This window comes from Nilaparvata lugens, chromosome 8, assembly GCF_014356525.2.
Source record: "Nilaparvata lugens isolate BPH chromosome 8, ASM1435652v1, whole genome shotgun sequence".
NCBI lineage: Eukaryota > Metazoa > Arthropoda > Insecta > Hemiptera > Delphacidae > Nilaparvata > Nilaparvata lugens.
Window position 1 is genome coordinate 28453431 of NC_052511.1, and position 18953 is coordinate 28472383.

An 18953-nucleotide genomic window follows, 5' to 3' on the forward strand; every position below is an offset into this window, starting at 1 on the left:
GTCAAGTAATGCAACCATAAAAATACGACTGTAGAGAAAGGTACCACAGATAGCAGCTATTAAGTGATCGTTCCCTGGCATTTACTTGAGAATTTTGATCTTCAAATAACCATTGAACAACGATATAGGTACAGATACAGTATTTTTTACAATATCAATACTGTCATACAAACTAAAAGTAATTTTGTTCTAACTACTTCTAAGAAGCTATGAATTTTTATGTTTGCTAAGAAATTACAGACTTGAGACATCTCTCATTTCTCGAAGTAGGCTCCAACACTATCTTGTTGATCACTCATAGGGATAAATAATTATATGAAGTAGTACATAAAAATAAAGTACATGAACTCAATAATTAACCACCTAAAACAAAATAGAGTTTTGTTAGGTATTAGACACTATTGTTATGAAAATTGTTTATATAATATAGAATTGATGTTATATTGAGCCTATAAGTATGTCAACTAGATCTGTAAAATAGTTCATGGAACGTTTTTTGTACTATAGTCCGGGTGCAAATTTCATGGAAAAGGCAATCTCTGGTCATTTTCGGGTAACAGCCGTGGACGTGGAAGATGTCTCAATTTCTTCGATAGGACGCTAGCGTACGGTAATGAGAAACGCGATGATGATAAGTCAATATCACAGGCAAACACCTCGAAAATAGCATTAGCCGCCAAAATTTTAGGGTTTTGCTATATTTCAATAACCTTTCAAGATATTGAACAGTTTTTTGGACGACGATATCCGTTTAGAGAGGACTAACTCTGAGTCAAACCAATTAAAGCCTGCATTATTTTTCTTGTACACCGTATGCTTTCAGTCACATATGCCAAACATTCAATTAATCAATTAACAGCACACCGTAGCCGCATTAATTACAGGTTACAACAAACCTATTCACTTCAAACTGTCAGCTTTGATTGATTGAGAAGCGATGAAGCTATTTGTATGAAATACTGACAATTTAGAGTAAATCTCACTAAAGATACAAGACCTTGTTCCTAGATTTATATTCAAAATAATATATGCATTGTATAATTTATTAATGAAATATGCCAATATTTATTCAAACTTCTGCCTACGACTTTCACTTGAACGATCAGATTGGCCAACGCGTTCAATTTATGAAAGAGAACATCGCCAAGGACGCTCCGAAACTCCACACACACGCACTCAAACCCATCTGACTTCTGAAGCAAAATGAATGGCTGTTGTTGCACTGGATATGTAAATTATACGTATATAATCTGTTGCAAAAGAATAAATAGAGGAAGCCTTGACGTTTGAGAACCTTTCTGTCTTCGAGTTGAAACAACTTTTTTTTTAAATTACAGACCAATCCGTGGACAGCGTCCAAGCATTAACTCGTCTTTTGGAATAATTATTTAGGAAATTCTTGGCTACTTGAAGATTCTCAAGGAAACAACACTTTCACTAACAGCTGCAGGCGTAAGATCACCAGTGACGTAATGCAATCGAATTGAATGAATGCAGTAATTACTGTCTCTTAATCTTAAATCATGATTACAAAATGTTGCACTGTCAATTCCTTATTCAAGCGAGTAATAGTGACAGAGCCCGAGCCGACATCATCTCTACATTGCAACTGTCATTTCATATAAAAACTAAATTCAAGTAGTTCATAGAATAAACTTTATCAGCATATCGTTTCTGATACTATGCATTATCTATAAGAAATGTCAATTTTCATTTTATTCATAACTAGCAGGTAACCCGTGCTCCGCAAGGGTCTATTTCAAAACTTGACAGAGTGGAATCTTGAAGAGTTTGTAGTAGGCCTAGAACCATCCTCGGTAAATTAAGAATCTATATGCGAAATTTAAATTTAATTTCAGTTCAATAGTATAGACGTGATGATGCGTCAAATATAATTGTCCTATCCCGTACTTGTATAAGCCAGTTCTTTCCTTTATTATAGTATAGTTCTTCAACTTGGTACTACTAACGTAATAAAGTGACAGAACTCAAATCTTGTTTAAAATCCTTCCTCAGCTCAATGGCAACCTGACAAAATTGGACTGGTTATTAATTTAGTTACCAATTTTAACCATGTGTTTCGAAAAGGTAATCAGATGGCAATCAAGCAAGAACTTTTCAGTCCCAATGGTATAAGAATTATCAATGGCTTACGGCAAGTGTGACAGACTGTAAATTTTATTGTTATGTTTGTTTGTTATTTGGGGGTGATAGTGAATGGAATCAGACTGGAATCAGTATCCTTAAAAACTTTCATAGGAGAGCACGAAAACACCAGATTTCTAAAAGACATATTCTAAATAGTGAGCGTTTTCTTCTTCTTGGCAGGAATAGAGTAGAGCATGCATTATCAGAAGCAGCACGTCTTGCAGCTCTGAAACATAATGAGGTAGTAACACATAATCGACGGGTTGTTGGTAGATTAGTTCAAGTGGTTTGTTTTCTTGGTAAACAAGAACTTCCTTTCCGGGGGCATGTTGAGAGTAGTAATTCTGTGAATAGAGGCAACTACCTTGAAACTCTTGAACTGCTGGCACAAGAAGAACAATTCATGAGAGAGCATCTTGGAGCAGCATCAGGATTCAAAGGAACTTCAAGTGAGATTCAAAATGATATTATTGACTGTGTGACACAAGTGGTGAATGAAGAAATTCAAAAACAGCTTTCAACTTGTGAGTTTGTATCGGTTCAGGCTGATGAAACATTGGACGTCTCTTGTCAGACACAAATGAACATTATACTCCGTTATTGTGTAAATTACAATGTTTATGAGAGGTTTGTTGGTTTTTATGATGTTTCGAAGGATAAAAGTGCTGCTGGTCTAGCAACTGTAATTTTGAATGTCTTGAAGAAATGGGGTGTGGATAAAAAATTGATATGTCAGACTTATGATGGTGCTTCAGTAATGGCCGGTTCTAGAGGGGGTGTGCAAGCGATTATAAAGCAAGATTGCCTACTGGAAATGTTCATACATTGCTATGCCCACCAACTTAATTTGGTTCTCTTGTATGGAGCAAAAACTATAAAGAAAGTGCGTTTCTTCACATATGATTTGACTGCCTTCCATACATATTTCAGCAAATCTTCAAAAAGAACACAAGTGTTGAGGGATAAAGGGTTCAAACTTCCTCAAGCCTGCACAACGCGATGGAACTTCCACTCCAGGGCAACAATGACAATTTCATCTCATTTCAAAGGCTTGAAAGAAGCTCTTGGGCAAGTCATTGAAAATGATGATGAATGGGATGGTGAATCAGTGAATGGTGCCTTAGGACTTTTCAAGAGATTGGACGACCCAAACTTCCTATTCCTCCTTTGCTTTTTCAATAAAATTTTCAGTTTCACTGACCATTTATTCAAGGTGTTGCAACTGAAGTGTACATCAAATGTGAATATTTGCAATCATGAGATAAAAGAAACAATTAAAAATCTACAGAACTTGAGAAATGAGGAAACAATCAATGAATGTGTCGAATCCAGCATAGAGCTCAATAATGAAGTGACAACAGAAAAATTTGTTTTGCCAACCCTAAAAGCAACTGCATATGAAATAGTTGATACCATAGTGGTGCAGATGGAAACAAGGTTCTGTGATTTTGAGAACTTTCACTTTGCAGAATTACTGGATGAGAGTCAGTTTCCATCCTACAATGACAATTTTCCAACCTCCAAGTTGGATCAGCTCTTGAAAAATTATCCTTTCTTTGATAGCGAGCAACTGCAAAATGAACTCTTAAACATTTACTCTGACAATTCCAAGCATCTACCCCCACAGAAATTGTTGCAGTATTTTTTGGATAATGGTCTGGATCCTGTTTATGAACAAACTACACGTTTAATTCGTTTAGTGCTCACATTTCCAGTGACGACATGTTCCAGTGAGAGATCAATGAGTGCACTAAAACGCATAAAAACATTTTTAAGAAATTCTATGACCAATGATAGACTCACCAACTTGAGCACACTGGCAATAGAGAAATCTCTTTTGCAAGAACTGTCAAACAGCCAGAGCTTCAAAGACCGAATTATTGATGTCTTTGCACAGAAGAAAGACCGGCGCATAGATTTAATCTACAAGAAAATTTAAGGTAAGCTTCAGAATTCCTAGACTCCCCTTCTAGTTATAGGTAGCTTCGCCACTGGTGAATTCTTCTGATACTTCCCTCTACTCTATCCTGATTGGTTAAGATTCCAAACCAATTGTGGTTCCAAACTCTGCCGATAGGTGGTAGCATTTACTGGGTGATGACTTCAATTTGTAGAGCAGTTCATTTATTTTTACTTTCCTTGCCCTATTACCATAGGTAAGGAAAGTATTGCTTTCCGAAAAAAATTAAGGTACCCCAATTTCTAAATTTCTATACGTTTCAAGGTCCCCTGAGTCCAAAAAACTGGTTTTTGGGTATTGGTCTGTATGTGTGTGTGTGTGTGTGTGTGTGTGTGGTGTGTGTGTGTGTGTGTGAGTGTGTGTGTGTGTATGAGTGTATGTGCGTCTGTGTACACGATATCTCAACTCCCAATTAACGGAATGACTTGAAATTTGGAACTTAAGGTCCTTTCACTATAAGGATCCGACACGAACAATTTCGATCAAATGCAATTCAAGATGGCGGCTAAAATGGCGAAAATGTTGTCAAAAACAGGGTTTTTCGTGATTTTCTCGGAAACGGCTCCAACGATTTTGATCAAATTCATACCTAAAATAGTCATCGATAAGCTCTATCAACTGCCACAAGTCCCATGTCTGTAAAAATTTCAGGAGCTCCGCCCCATCAATGCAGATAGATTCCCAATTATCAGGCTTCAGATACAATTGAAACAAAAAAAAATCAAGTGGAGTAGATTGAGTATGAAAATCTCTACAATTAATGTTCAGTAACATTTTCACCTAAAATTGAAAATAAGATTTAAATTCGAGAAAATGTGATCATTCAATTGCAAATTATTGTTGATTCTATTGAATCATTCACTATGAAGAGATAGCAGACCTCATGTGTGTCTCCAGCGTTATTGCCCTGTCACCAGCTGGCTCAAATATTTGAATAGTAGACTTGAGATGCGCGGGAACACTAGCGTCAGGTGATCAATTTTCATAACGGCAAGGAAAGTTGTGTGAGCGCGCCACACCAGATTTTTCAAATCTATTGATAGTTGTTAATAGCTTTGGAGAAAGGAGTAACACTTGCGCTTTGCAAATTACCGTATAATTTGCTTTTTTGAAGTAATAAATGTGATTTGATTGCTCGTAGGTTGTGAATAGGAAAAATTTATAAAAATATAATATTAAATAATTTTGATATTCTGACGGTTTCGCATACCTGTCGTACCTCAAAATATAAAATATTAAAATTAATCTCTTCCTCATTGAATATTGAAGTGAGTTTGAAAGATTAATAATATCTGGTAGACCTACAATGGCATGATAATGAATTTCAGCCTTGCTGGAGGGAAGATCCCAGTCACTTATTGCATTATTCAACTCAAGAACTACCAGTCTTTCACTGCCAATTTATTACTATCTAAATCTACAGTTGAACATTTGTCTTGGATTGTGACTGTTGGGCAAATACAGAATAATATGTTTCTTCGATTCCTCTTAGTTGGAGAATAGTATTCATTTAATAATCGTATTATTTTTCTTCAATGTTGTTTTCTATCACAAACTGCTTTTTATTAAATCACTTTTTGCTATTAAAAAGAACGACTAGACTGTGACAACGTGATTAATTCATTTATTGTAAAAAAAATCTGACTGCTAGTCGTTCTTTTTAATAGCAAAAAGTATTATTTTTCATAAAATATCCAATATAAGGTATTGTAACTCACCTAATATAAGGTATTAAAAATTCCGAAAGGTATTATGAACAAAATTATCACTTCCCGGAAGGCTTTTTGTTCCGTTCATATCTACACTACTCACGCACAAGCTTAATGCGTATGAGGGAATCATCATCAATCAAAATGCATATCAGTTTTGGAATCCATTACTTTCTCTTATCAGTATAGTAGCACATTCTAATTAATCCCAACACTCTAATAAGAACAGATGCTTTTCTTTTTCTACTCTTAATTATTCCAATTTGTGAACACTTCCAAAGAAACAAATGGTACTTTTCTACACTTGATTACGTCAATGTGTGAATTTTCCGATAAGAACCAATGGTATTATTTCTTTACACTTGATGCATGATCAAGTGGTAGAGTGGATTAACCAAACTTCGCCACGTCAACAAATAAAAAAGTCATGCTATTATATTTTATTATTCTAATATGCAAACACCTCCATAAGAGCAAATGGTACGGTATTTATCTACCTTTGATTGTGCAGATTTGTGAACACTCCCATAAGAGACAATAGTATTATTTTTCTACCATTCATTATTTAGATCCAATTAACCGATGGGCGAACGCTTCCATAAAAACCAATAACTTTCTAGCAGATTTGTTGGAAAGGAGATTTAGCAGTGACTGACACCATAGAGAACTGTTTTTAGATACCGTTATTCAAGCATTGTTCGTCTATGCTGATACTAATTTCCATTTCTTAAGGCCTCGCCACACCAAGCTCGCCAGTACCGCCGAGGTAGTACCGCTGGTGGTAGTTTTCTCGGCTGAGCACGCCACACCGAAAAACGTCCGCTAGCGGTAGTCTCAGAGTAGTGAGTCTAGTAGCGCATGCGCACTCTGTGCGCATGCGCTACCTCTTCGAATCGCCTGCCATGTATTCAGGTTGAGCGCGCCACACTGAGCTCGCTTTGTCCGCCTTACTACCTCTCAGCGAACTTTTGTTGAATCGCCTAGCAGGCGGTCGTAGGTGGTTGTGCGCCGTACTACCGCCGCGGTAGCGAACTCGGTGTGGCGCGATCAACCTGAATACATGGCTAGCGATTTTTAAAACTTCGCTACCGCCGCGGTAGCGAGCTTGGTGTGGCGTGCCCTTTAAACAAGAGTCAAGCATTATTCTTCTATGTTGATACTATGATTTCCGTTTCTTATTCAAATGTCAAGCATTATTTGTCTATGCTCATACTAAATCTAATTTCTTATTCAAAAGTCAAACATTATTCACCTATGCTGATACTAATTTCCGTTTCCTATTCAAGTTTCAAGCATTATTCACCTATGGTGATAACAATCCATTTCTTATTCAACTGTCAAGCATTATTGTTTGAAGCTGATAATTATTTAAATTTATTGTTTAAGAGTCAAGCATTGTTTGTCTATGCTGATACTAAATTCCATTACTTGTTCGAAAGTCAAGCATTACCTATGCTGATACTAATTTCCATTTCTTATTCAAGTGTCAAGCATTATTCATCTATGCTGATAATAATTTCTTTTGTTTTTAATTAATAATTGATACTAATGTTTTGTTGCAGGAAAAGATTCTCGGTTCGGCGCGGGTTTCCGGATCGGGCCAAACGCCGATCTGCAGTTCCTGGTTGAGCTGGGTCCGCAGCAGAACACCCTGCCCATCGGCCCGGGTCCCAGCGGCGACATTGACGACGCCCTCCCCGGCGTCCGCCGCCATGTTGCCAGCAGCACCACTCTGACCCCGCCCCCAAGGAGGCGACCCTCACCCACCCGCAACAACTGGGGCCTCAACTACATTCCCAACCGGAGGCACAAGGTTGGTGTTCAATTCAATTGCTGCCTTTATTCAATTCTAGGAGGGCGAAGTTAGTTCTTGGATTCTGTTGTCAGCAGATTTACTTCACAATGTCAGCATTTATTGAATCTTGAATAGGGAACATTATTTGATGTTATTCATAAGGAAATTTGAAGTGAATCTCATAATAGCACTCATTCAATTGAATTTTCTATTGTCTTTAAAGAATATTGGGGAAAGTGTGAGTTGGTCAAGTTCTTAGTTGGAAGTAGCCTTAGTAGCCTACCTATTTCCATCATTTCATTTTATTGTAAACTAGCAAGTAACCCGTGCTTTGCAAGGGTCTGTTTAAAGCACAAATGGTTTGAATTTAGTTTTATAGTTTCATGCTGATATAAAAGTATTAACAACTGTGATAATTCACAATGGAAAAGGATTTGATTGGGCTTCAATCTTACGTAAACTTTGTATCACAAATATATTGAATAAATGTATTTTAATGATTAAAATTATAATTGATTGATCAAAGGAAATCAAAATATGCCTTTAACTATCCTCGGTAAATTAAGAAACTTAATGCAGAAATTCAAGCTAATCAGTCAGTTCAGTAGTTCAGACGTGATGATGCGTCATTCATGAATTTCCTATTCCGTTAGCGCTAGTCCCTCGCCTAAATCAATAGATGAGGCGCACACCATTGGGCCAATCACATTCATTGAATAGTGCAACAATTGGAAATCAATCAACAATACGAGAATTAGGAACGTGCTTTACAGTTATTTTGTAATTCCAGAATTTTTCCGGATTTCTCATTACCTTATTAAATAATGTGAAATATTTCTTGTATGTTTGGTTTTGAAGCATCTAAATTTAAAAATCTACGTTGTGAAAATAATTAAGGACTGAAAATTTTGTGAAGTGAAAAACTACAACACTTAACCTATTTCGGACTATGTGTAACCTTATCTAAATTTGGGAGAGGAATAGCACAAGGTTACCTTACTTTTTTCTCTCCCTGTCATTTTGATGATGTACTTATTGTATCAATCACAAGGATTACAAGGATAATTAATACAAATCCAATTCTTGTTCGCAGGAGCCAATTAACCAAACAGTGCCAAACAACTCCAAATCGGAAACAACCAAACTTTTCTGGAGGGGAAAATCTCAATCACAAAACGATGTGAAACACCAAACATCAGCCTCTATTCAGAGGAAAATCGTCAGACTACCGGATAGTTTAATCGTTTATAACACCACTCAAAAACTTGCTACTAATTCGGATGTTGAAATGATCAATAATTTGCAAGAAAATTACGGAGCAGCAGTGTCAGTTGAAGACAGAAATAAAGTACAAAAGCTCAAAAACAAAGAACAATCAACCAATACTTTAATTAACAACGGTTTCACCTCTAATCATATTCTAGAAGAATCTATTCAAAATAGGACTTCAGCAATAAAATCAGAAAAGAAACGAAATGAACAACTCCAGCAGCAAACAAATCAAAGGCCAAGAGCTCTCAGGGATTGGGTATTTTCGTGGTTTGATGGTTTAAAACCTCCCAAAAGCACATCCGCTTGAAGTATTTATTTTATGATTAAATATAGTAAGTTACCAAAAATACTCTGAAATCAACCAGCAAGTTGTGTAAGAGTATAGTGTCATTGTTTCTTAGAAGACTGTTATGAAAATATAATAATCAAGAAATTACAAGGTTTACCACAAACGCCAAATTAGAATTAAATAATGATGTTAGGGCACAGCGGACCGTTGTCTGCCGTCCCTATTCTTCCTTTTCCCCAGGGCACAGCGGACCGTTGTCTGCCGTCCCTATTCTTTCCATCCCCTCAGGGCACAGCGGACCGTTGTCTGCCGTCCCTATTCTTCCTTCTCCCCGGGCACAGCGGACCGTTGTCTGCCGTCCCTATTCTTCCTTCTCCCCAGGGCACAGCGGACCGTTGTCTGCCGTCCCTATTCTTCCTTCTCCCCAGGCACAGCGGACCGTTGTCTGCCGTCCCTATTCTTCCTTCTCCCCAGGGCACAGCGGACCGTTGTCTGCCGTCCCTATCCTTTCTGTCCTTCCTTTTCCTACTCCACTGGAGCGGAACCGAGGCCGTAAGGCCGATACAAAATTACATCAAAGTGGTGTCATCAGAGAAGAGAGCGACCTTCACGCCGTCAGAAGCACCAGGAGGTGCTGTTCACGCCAGCTAAGGATCAAAGAAGAAGGAAGAGGAACTTCGACTTGCCTCCTTTCCCCGCCCACATTACGACTGAGCGAAGTCATCCAGGAGCAACACCTGGGTATCAATCACCCACCTCTGAAGCTACTCAGGGTGTACGTGATAGATTGGCGCCCGCACTTGGGGCACGAGGCAACGAAGTAAGAATCATGAGTGAACAGGGAGAGTCTGATTCAGACGCTCAACACCAGCAGCTGACAGAGGATCAGTCGGTCGAGGACATAAACCCCGAGGTGATAGCTGACCCCAGAGTTTCCTGGATCTATAGATTGAAAAAGGATGAGGCATTCAATCTTCTACAAGATTGGGGCATAGTGTCATCTGGAACACTTGCTGAGTTGAGAAAGTTGTTAGTAGAACAACATAAGAAGATGGCAGTACGTTATCCCAGCCCAAGACCCGGCATAATGAGCGGAAGCAGTGGGGAAACTAAACACTTGGTGACAGGTACCCATACTGAGGTTAGAACCAATATTCACACAAACCCCCTCATGGACCCAGGGGCGGTATGTGACAAGGTAAGAAGCTGGAGACTGTCATTCGACGGCCAATCAGATGCTCCCAGCTTCTTGGAAAGGCTAGACGAGCTACAACAAGCCTATGGGCTCACTGGCAACCAGCTACTAGTCGCGCTGCCTGAATTACTGGTTGGTAAAGCTACTCTATGGATGCGTAATCGTCGTGACCAGTGGAAATCATGGGACAATTTTGTGACAGATTTCAGATCACGCTACTACCCACTTACCTATGAGGAGGACCTCGAGAATCTAATTCAGGCAAGGAAGCAAAAGGAAGGTGAATCGTTTGACGAATTTCTCGAAGATGTACTGACACTCATGAGGCGTCGAGGAGGTTTTACAGACGAGAATAAATTACAGAGAGTGTATAAGAATCTCCTCCCACGGTACAAATTGTATATTCGGCAATCAGATGTTCATAGTATCAACGAATTGGAAAAATTCGCGAGGGAGTATGAACAAATAAAAGCAGAGGAGAAACAGAATAGACAGAATTCGAGAGTTCACATGATTGAGGACACGAAAAAGATTACAAGGCTCAAGGTTGAGACAGTTATAACCCCTACTAGTAACAGACCATCTCTTAGTGAGTCTGAACCCATGTGTGGGCAATACAAGAGACCGGTGCACTGGAGATCACACTGTCCCGATATCCCACCATGTAAAAGGAGCGGAAAGAGAGCACTGAAATGTGTCTGTGATGTGCAGAAGGAGAATAAAACTCCGAACAAGACAGCAGTGATGCGAATGGCACACAGGATTCCTGTGATTGAAGAGTCATCAAGGGACAACAGACTGTTCATTACTGTGACAATTGGTGGTAAAAAGTGTCAGGCCTTGCTAGATACTAGTGCTGAAGCTAATTATATGAGCAACAAGGTCTATGAAGTCATCCGGAAAATAGGGATGATACGGAAAGAACCAGCACGTCACCGCGCGATATTAGCTGATGGACGGTCAACCCCGTTAAATAGGAAAGTGACTACTAATGTGACCATAGAACAAACCACAGTTCCACTAGCGGCTTCAATAATGGAAGGACTTGGACAAGAGCTGCTATTAGGCATGGAATTTATGCGTGAAAACAGAGTGAATATTCACACATTCACGAGAGAGGTAGAGTGGGATCCTCCCCAATTGAATCCTCCAAGTCAGCGAATTATGTCGCGATCTCTCTTATTGGGGACTAAGACAACAGCAGTCCCAACAATATCAGCTGTAGACTCCAAATCTCCGGACAACAAGAGTCGGAACAAAAGGAGGTTCAAGCAGGTTGGTTTGAACAGAGTCGAACCCATGCCTTAATTGATAGAAAGGCGGAGTTGCCATATATTCCAAGGCAAGCATCCTGGGCAACATAGTGATGGATCACAGGGAAGAGATGACTGACTCTGAATGGCAGGCCACGATTCATGCTTCAGCCACCAACACAAGTGGTAACTCCAAGAGGGATATGGAAAAGACAAAACCACCACCACCTGTCATGGATGTGAAAGAGTTAATGCCACCATTGACTGTCATGGATGTGAAAGAGACAACACCACCCCCCACTGCCATGGATGTGGAGGAGTCCATGCCACCCTCAACGGATATGGACATAGAAGAGCCAACACAGTCTTCGACCATCAAGGAAGTAGTCCCACCGTCCCAGGCTCCCAGACCAGGCCCCTCTCGAAATAAGGATCCGGTGATGTGTCACCGCAACACAACACCAGGAAAGCGCAAACGGGCTGGCAAGCCACGTATAAAAATCCAATTACCGGATGGACGGCGTAAATATGTGCCCATAGACCAGGCATAGATGATGCCCATAGGCAGTGGCATACACCTCTAAAGGTGATGCCTGAGCGGCATACACCTCTTAAAGTGATGCCTGAGAGGTGTACACCTCTTAAGGGGATGCCTAGATGGCTCACGCCTTTTAAGGTGGTGCCATAGAAGGGCTCCGAACACCCCCCCCCCTCCCAAGTAGGAGTGGGGTGTCACAAAGTAAAATTGTGACGAGAAAATAATAAATAATATTATTGAAAGACGCTCGGCTATCAGCAATGCTAGCCGACCGCGGAGATAAGGAAGGTACCGATGGCGCACCACCTTCCGCGCATCAAGACGATTTCCACCGCCTCTGGCGGCGGCACAACTCCATCCCCTCCACTTTGGGGGAGTATTTAAAGGCCGGACGAGCCCCAGACCACAGCATTCCGCTCACAACCTTCCTGCTCCTTGTACAGCGGCCCGTTGGCTGCCGTACGTCCCTGACCTCCCATCTCCCTAGGGCACAGCGGACCGTTGTCTGCCGTCCCTGACCTCCCATCTCCCTAGGGCACAGCGGACCGTTGTCTGCCGTCCCTGACCTCCTATTCTTCCATTTCCCCAGGGCACAGCGGACCGTTGTCTGCCGTCCCTGACCTCCCATCTCCCTAGGGCACAGCGGACCGTTGTCTGCCGTCCCTGACCTCCCATCTTCCTAGGGTACAGCGGACCGTTGTCTGCCGTCCCTGACCTCCTATTCTTCCTTTTCCCCAGGCACAGCGGACCGTTGTCTGCCGTCCCTGACCTCCCATCTCCTAGGGCACAGCGGACCGTTGTCTGCCGTCCCTGACCTCCTATTCTTCTTTTCCCCAGGGCACAGCGGACCGTTGTCTGCCGTCCCTGACCTCCCATCTTCCTAGGGCACAGCGGACCGTTGTCTGCCGTCCCTGACCTCCCATCTCCCAAGGGCACAGCGGACCGTGTCTGCCGTCCCTGTCCTCCATTTCCCCAGGGCACAGCGGACCGTTGTCTGCCGTCCCTGACCTTCCATTCCCCCAGGGCACAGCGGACCGTTGTCTGCCGTCCCTGTCCTCCCATTTCCCCAGGGCACAGCGGACCGTTGTCTGCCGTCCCTATTCTTCTTTTCCCCAGGGCACAGCGGACCGTTGTCTGCCGTCCCTATTCTTTCCATCCCCTCAGGGCACAGCGGACCGTTGTCTGCCGTCCCTATTCTTCCTTCTATGTGTGAATTTTCCGATAAGAACCAATGGTATTATTTCTTTACACTTGATGCATGATCAAGTGGTAGAGTGGATTAACCAAACTTCGCCACGTCAACAAATAAAAAAGTCATGCTATTATATTTTATTATTCTAATATGCAAACACCTCCATAAGAGCAAATGGTACGGTATTTATCTACCTTTGATTGTGCAGATTTGTGAACACTCCCATAAGAGACAATAGTATTATTTTTCTACCATTCATTATTTAGATCCAATTAACCGATGGGCGAACGCTTCCATAAAAACCAATAACTTTCTAGCAGATTTGTTGGAAAGGAGATTTAGCAGTGACTGACACCATAGAGAACTGTTTTTAGATACCGTTATTCAAGCATTGTTCGTCTATGCTGATACTAATTTCCATTTCTTAAGGCCTCGCCACACCAAGCTCGCCAGTACCGCCGAGGTAGTACCGCTGGTGGTAGTTTTCTCGGCTGAGCACGCCACACCGAAAAACGTCCGCTAGCGGTAGTCTCAGAGTAGTGAGTCTAGTAGCGCATGCGCACTCTGTGCGCATGCGCTACCTCTTCGAATCGCCTGCCATGTATTCAGGTTGAGCGCGCCACACTGAGCTCGCTTTGTCCGCCTTACTACCTCTCAGCGAACTTTTGTTGAATCGCCTAGCAGGCGGTCGTAGGTGGTTGTGCGCCGTACTACCGCCGCGGTAGCGAACTCGGTGTGGCGCGATCAACCTGAATACATGGCTAGCGATTTTTAAAACTTCGCTACCGCCGCGGTAGCGAGCTTGGTGTGGCGTGCCCTTTAAACAAGAGTCAAGCATTATTCTTCTATGTTGATACTATGATTTCCGTTTCTTATTCAAATGTCAAGCATTATTTGTCTATGCTCATACTAAATCTAATTTCTTATTCAAAAGTCAAACATTATTCACCTATGCTGATACTAATTTCCGTTTCCTATTCAAGTTTCAAGCATTATTCACCTATGGTGATAACAATCCATTTCTTATTCAACTGTCAAGCATTATTGTTTGAAGCTGATAATTATTTAAATTTATTGTTTAAGAGTCAAGCATTGTTTGTCTATGCTGATACTAAATTCCATTACTTGTTCGAAAGTCAAGCATTACCTATGCTGATACTAATTTCCATTTCTTATTCAAGTGTCAAGCATTATTCATCTATGCTGATAATAATTTCTTTTGTTTTTAATTAATAATTGATACTAATGTTTTGTTGCAGGAAAAGATTCTCGGTTCGGCGCGGGTTTCCGGATCGGGCCAAACGCCGATCTGCAGTTCCTGGTTGAGCTGGGTCCGCAGCAGAACACCCTGCCCATCGGCCCGGGTCCCAGCGGCGACATTGACGACGCCCTCCCCGGCGTCCGCCGCCATGTTGCCAGCAGCACCACTCTGACCCCGCCCCCAAGGAGGCGACCCTCACCCACCCGCAACAACTGGGGCCTCAACTACATTCCCAACCGGAGGCACAAGGTTGGTGTTCAATTCAATTGCTGCCTTTATTCAATTCTAGGAGGGCGAAGTTAGTTCTTGGATTCTGTTGTCAGCAGATTTACTTCACAATGTCAGCATTTATTGAATCTTGAATAGGGAACATTATTTGATGTTATTCATAAGGAAATTTGAAGTGAATCTCATAATAGCACTCATTCAATTGAATTTTCTATTGTCTTTAAAGAATATTGGGGAAAGTGTGAGTTGGTCAAGTTCTTAGTTGGAAGTAGCCTTAGTAGCCTACCTATTTCCATCATTTCATTTTATTGTAAACTAGCAAGTAACCCGTGCTTTGCAAGGGTCTGTTTAAAGCACAAATGGTTTGAATTTAGTTTTATAGTTTCATGCTGATATAAAAGTATTAACAACTGTGATAATTCACAATGGAAAAGGATTTGATTGGGCTTCAATCTTACGTAAACTTTGTATCACAAATATATTGAATAAATGTATTTTAATGATTAAAATTATAATTGATTGATCAAAGGAATCAAAATATGCCTTTAACTATCCTCGGTAAATTAAGAAACTTAATGCAGAAATTCAAGCTAATCAGTCAGTTCAGTAGTTCAGACGTGATGATGCGTCATTCATGAATTTCCTATTCCGTTAGCGCTAGTCCCTCGCCTAAATCAATAGATGAGGCGCACACCATTGGGCCAATCACATTCATTGAATAGTGCAACAATTGGAAATCAATCAACAATACGAGAATTAGGAACGTGCTTTACAGTTATTTTGTAATTCCAGAATTTTTCCGGATTTCTCATTACCTTATTAAATAATGTGAAATATTTCTTGTATGTTTGGTTTTGAAGCATCTAAATTTAAAAATCTACGTTGTGAAAATAATTAAGGACTGAAAATTTTGTGAAGTGAAAAACTACAACACTTAACCTATTTCGGACTATGTGTAACCTTATCTAAATTTGGGAGAGGAATAGCACAAGGTTACCTTACTTTTTTCTCTCCCTGTCATTTTGATGATGTACTTATTGTATCAATCACAAGGATTACAAGGATAATTAATACAAATCCAATTCTTGTTCGCAGGAGCCAATTAACCAAACAGTGCCAAACAACTCCAAATCGGAAACAACCAAACTTTTCTGGAGGGGAAAATCTCAATCACAAAACGATGTGAAACACCAAACATCAGCCTCTATTCAGAGGAAAATCGTCAGACTACCGGATAGTTTAATCGTTTATAACACCACTCAAAAACTTGCTACTAATTCGGATGTTGAAATGATCAATAATTTGCAAGAAAATTACGGAGCAGCAGTGTCAGTTGAAGACAGAAATAAAGTACAAAAGCTCAAAAACAAAGAACAATCAACCAATACTTTAATTAACAACGGTTTCACCTCTAATCATATTCTAGAAGAATCTATTCAAAATAGGACTTCAGCAATAAAATCAGAAAAGAAACGAAATGAACAACTCCAGCAGCAAACAAATCAAAGGCCAAGAGCTCTCAGGGATTGGGTATTTTCGTGGTTTGATGGTTTAAAACCTCCCAAAAGCACATCCGCTTGAAGTATTTATTTTATGATTAAATATAGTAAGTTACCAAAAATACTCTGAAATCAACCAGCAAGTTGTGTAAGAGTATAGTGTCATTGTTTCTTAGAAGACTGTTATGAAAATATAATAATCAAGAAATTACAAGGTTTACCACAAACGCCAAATTAGAATTAAATAATGATGTTCACCAAATGATCATTTGAAGATAGTTGCAGAAAATTAATAAAATTTGATTACAAGTATAAAATTTTTTTAGAGAAACTCTAACCACATCTTCAATAACCCCTTGTAAACCGAAAGATGATAAGGGTCATTTATCATATTTGTCTAAAAGCCAAACAACAAAAATGTGTTTTATTAATGTTGTAAAATCTTGTAGGCAAGAACATTATCTGGATTATTAAATATCTAGAGAATAATATTGTACCTATATCATCTATTACAAATTTCTATGGTCAGATTTGAAATTATTCAATAATGAATACGGTAATTGATAAGCTTAAATGTCCACCCAAACTGCACCTCCAAGTAACTCTCATAGTTACAAAGGCACCTATTGCTAGCATACCTGAAGTTTTCGAAACAGTCTGAAAAAAATCAGATATGTCATAACAGGGTAGATAGATAAAACATGAACTTTTTGCTTGGGTAATAAACGAAGAAACTTACTCAATAATTGTTCATGATAAAGAGTTATTTTATTCATTCATTCTACGGTACACATGACTTTTAAATAAATGCAACAGATCACTGTCATTAATAAGCCAAATTACATAAATAGGTATATATAAAATATTAATAACCACTTGCTCATTATATAAGAATGTCCCATCTTTGTACATACTCGTATATCACTCCAGTCGCCATGAAAAAATCTAAATATGATGATCATTGAATATTTCGTTTAATTATAAAGCCTAGCGTTTAATGAGTATATTGGCCAGAATAAGAATACTTAAAGTTCATCTTCAATTGAAAACACTGATAAAAATGTAAATTCAAATTCATTTTACAGGACTGTAAGTGAAACATAAAATAAATGGAATTGACAATTAAATTAGTGTTCTCAATGGAGGAAGACTTCCAGAATGTTAATCAAGTAACTAGCCTACCTATTCAAAGAACTGAATTGGCATAATCAATTCTCACAAATTTTACAATTAAGAAAATTTCATCATAAATTTATATAAACTTCAATTGGATGATTGCATTTGAAGAAAGTGCAATTACATAAGTACGCATATTCAATTCATTGAATACATTTTTCAGTATGCCAAAATCCTATTGTCTGCCGTATTTCTTGTAAAAAGGTGTAATTTTCAATTGAGGTTAATTTTAATTTATCAGAAATAAAAATCATTTATTATAAGATTACCATTGTAAATAATGTAGCTATAGTATGTTTTTTGAATAAACTAGCTTTAAATATGAGATATTCGGTAATATTTTACTTTTTTTACCTTATTTTCACCATTTACAGTAAATTATCACTGTAGAGTTAAGCCCTAACTAAGTACTTATACGGGCGACTAGACGCGCTGATTCATTTTTGCTCGTTAACAAGATGCATGTCTCTTATGGGGTGAACTATATAAGCGAATGGGAAGTATTCACAACCCAAGACTCCCTGTATTCTGGTTATTATTTTTACTGATCATCGAATTCACACGATACCATACAGTGCAATAATAATCCTGTTGCTCTAAATCATCGGATGGTTTCAATGTTTTCTAAATATACTCCACAGATTTCTGTGCCAAACTTGAGATCATGTACTTTTGTGCCACGATATAAGTGTACAGAGCGTAGATTATTGATTCAAATTCAATCTCACCTATGTAGATGAACGGTTATGTTAGGATCCTTCTGGTTCAACATTCACTGGATTTGTCTCCTTCAAATCACTAAGGAACATTGCTTGAAATACTTCACTGTCAGCAAAAAAGATTACAGTTTTTTTGATGACCAACCACGAATTCACCATCGCTGAGCATATTATTACTGTCCAGTAAACGATGAAAGGGGGTTTCGCAATAGCATCTCACAATTGCATACGAAGCTGAATCTCCTCCAGCTTTGGATCCCATAGTTGTCAATTCAAAGCGTGGACAAAACTGGAAAAATGAAAGGATAAGCTGAGTGTCAAGTGATTTTCGGTGTAGGAACATTTCAAGGTTGATATTTGCGGAATAATCTGTTCTATTAGCGAAATCAAGTCCTTTAGAACATTCAACTTAGTGTTGACGTCACCCCAATGACGTTATAGTTAGTGTTGTGGCCAGGAATATTCTCAGTGGGAAGGGACTTATGATTTGGGAAAAATATTTTGGGAATTTATAATATTGCTTTAAAATAGTTTAAATTGATGAATTTTATACATTTGACAAGGTAATCAATAAAACATGCATTAATAGAAGCATCGTGAATGATAAATAAATACATAAGTAAATAGTTCACACATAAATGCATATAATTTGACCAGACTTTACTTCCAGTAAACCAGTAATCATGCATATCGATATTGTAGTACCGATAAGTTTGGTT

At 39.3% G+C, this 18953-nt stretch overlaps 2 protein-coding genes across 2 annotated transcripts in view; both read left to right on the plus strand.

Annotated features, from left to right (window-relative positions):
• Positions 1-9358, plus strand: part of LOC111046249 — a 95225-nt gene extending 85867 nt beyond the window's left edge. The window contains exons 3-4 of the mRNA XM_022331749.2: positions 7380-7630; positions 8706-9358. Of these exons, the coding sequence (XP_022187441.2) occupies positions 7380-7630; positions 8706-9191 (737 nt within the window). The 3' untranslated portion in view covers positions 9192-9358. The remainder of the gene's footprint in view (positions 1-7379; positions 7631-8705) is intronic.
• A 2376-nt stretch (positions 9359-11734) lies between these two features.
• On the plus strand, positions 11735-17840 carry LOC120352820. Its single transcript, XM_039435100.1, has 3 exons — positions 11735-12143; positions 14611-14861; positions 15936-17840. The coding sequence occupies exons 1-3, from the start codon at positions 11735-11737 to the stop codon at positions 16419-16421; spliced, it is 1146 nt and encodes a 381-aa protein (XP_039291034.1). The 3' UTR covers positions 16422-17840.
• The last annotated feature ends 1113 nt before the right edge of the window (positions 17841-18953 follow it).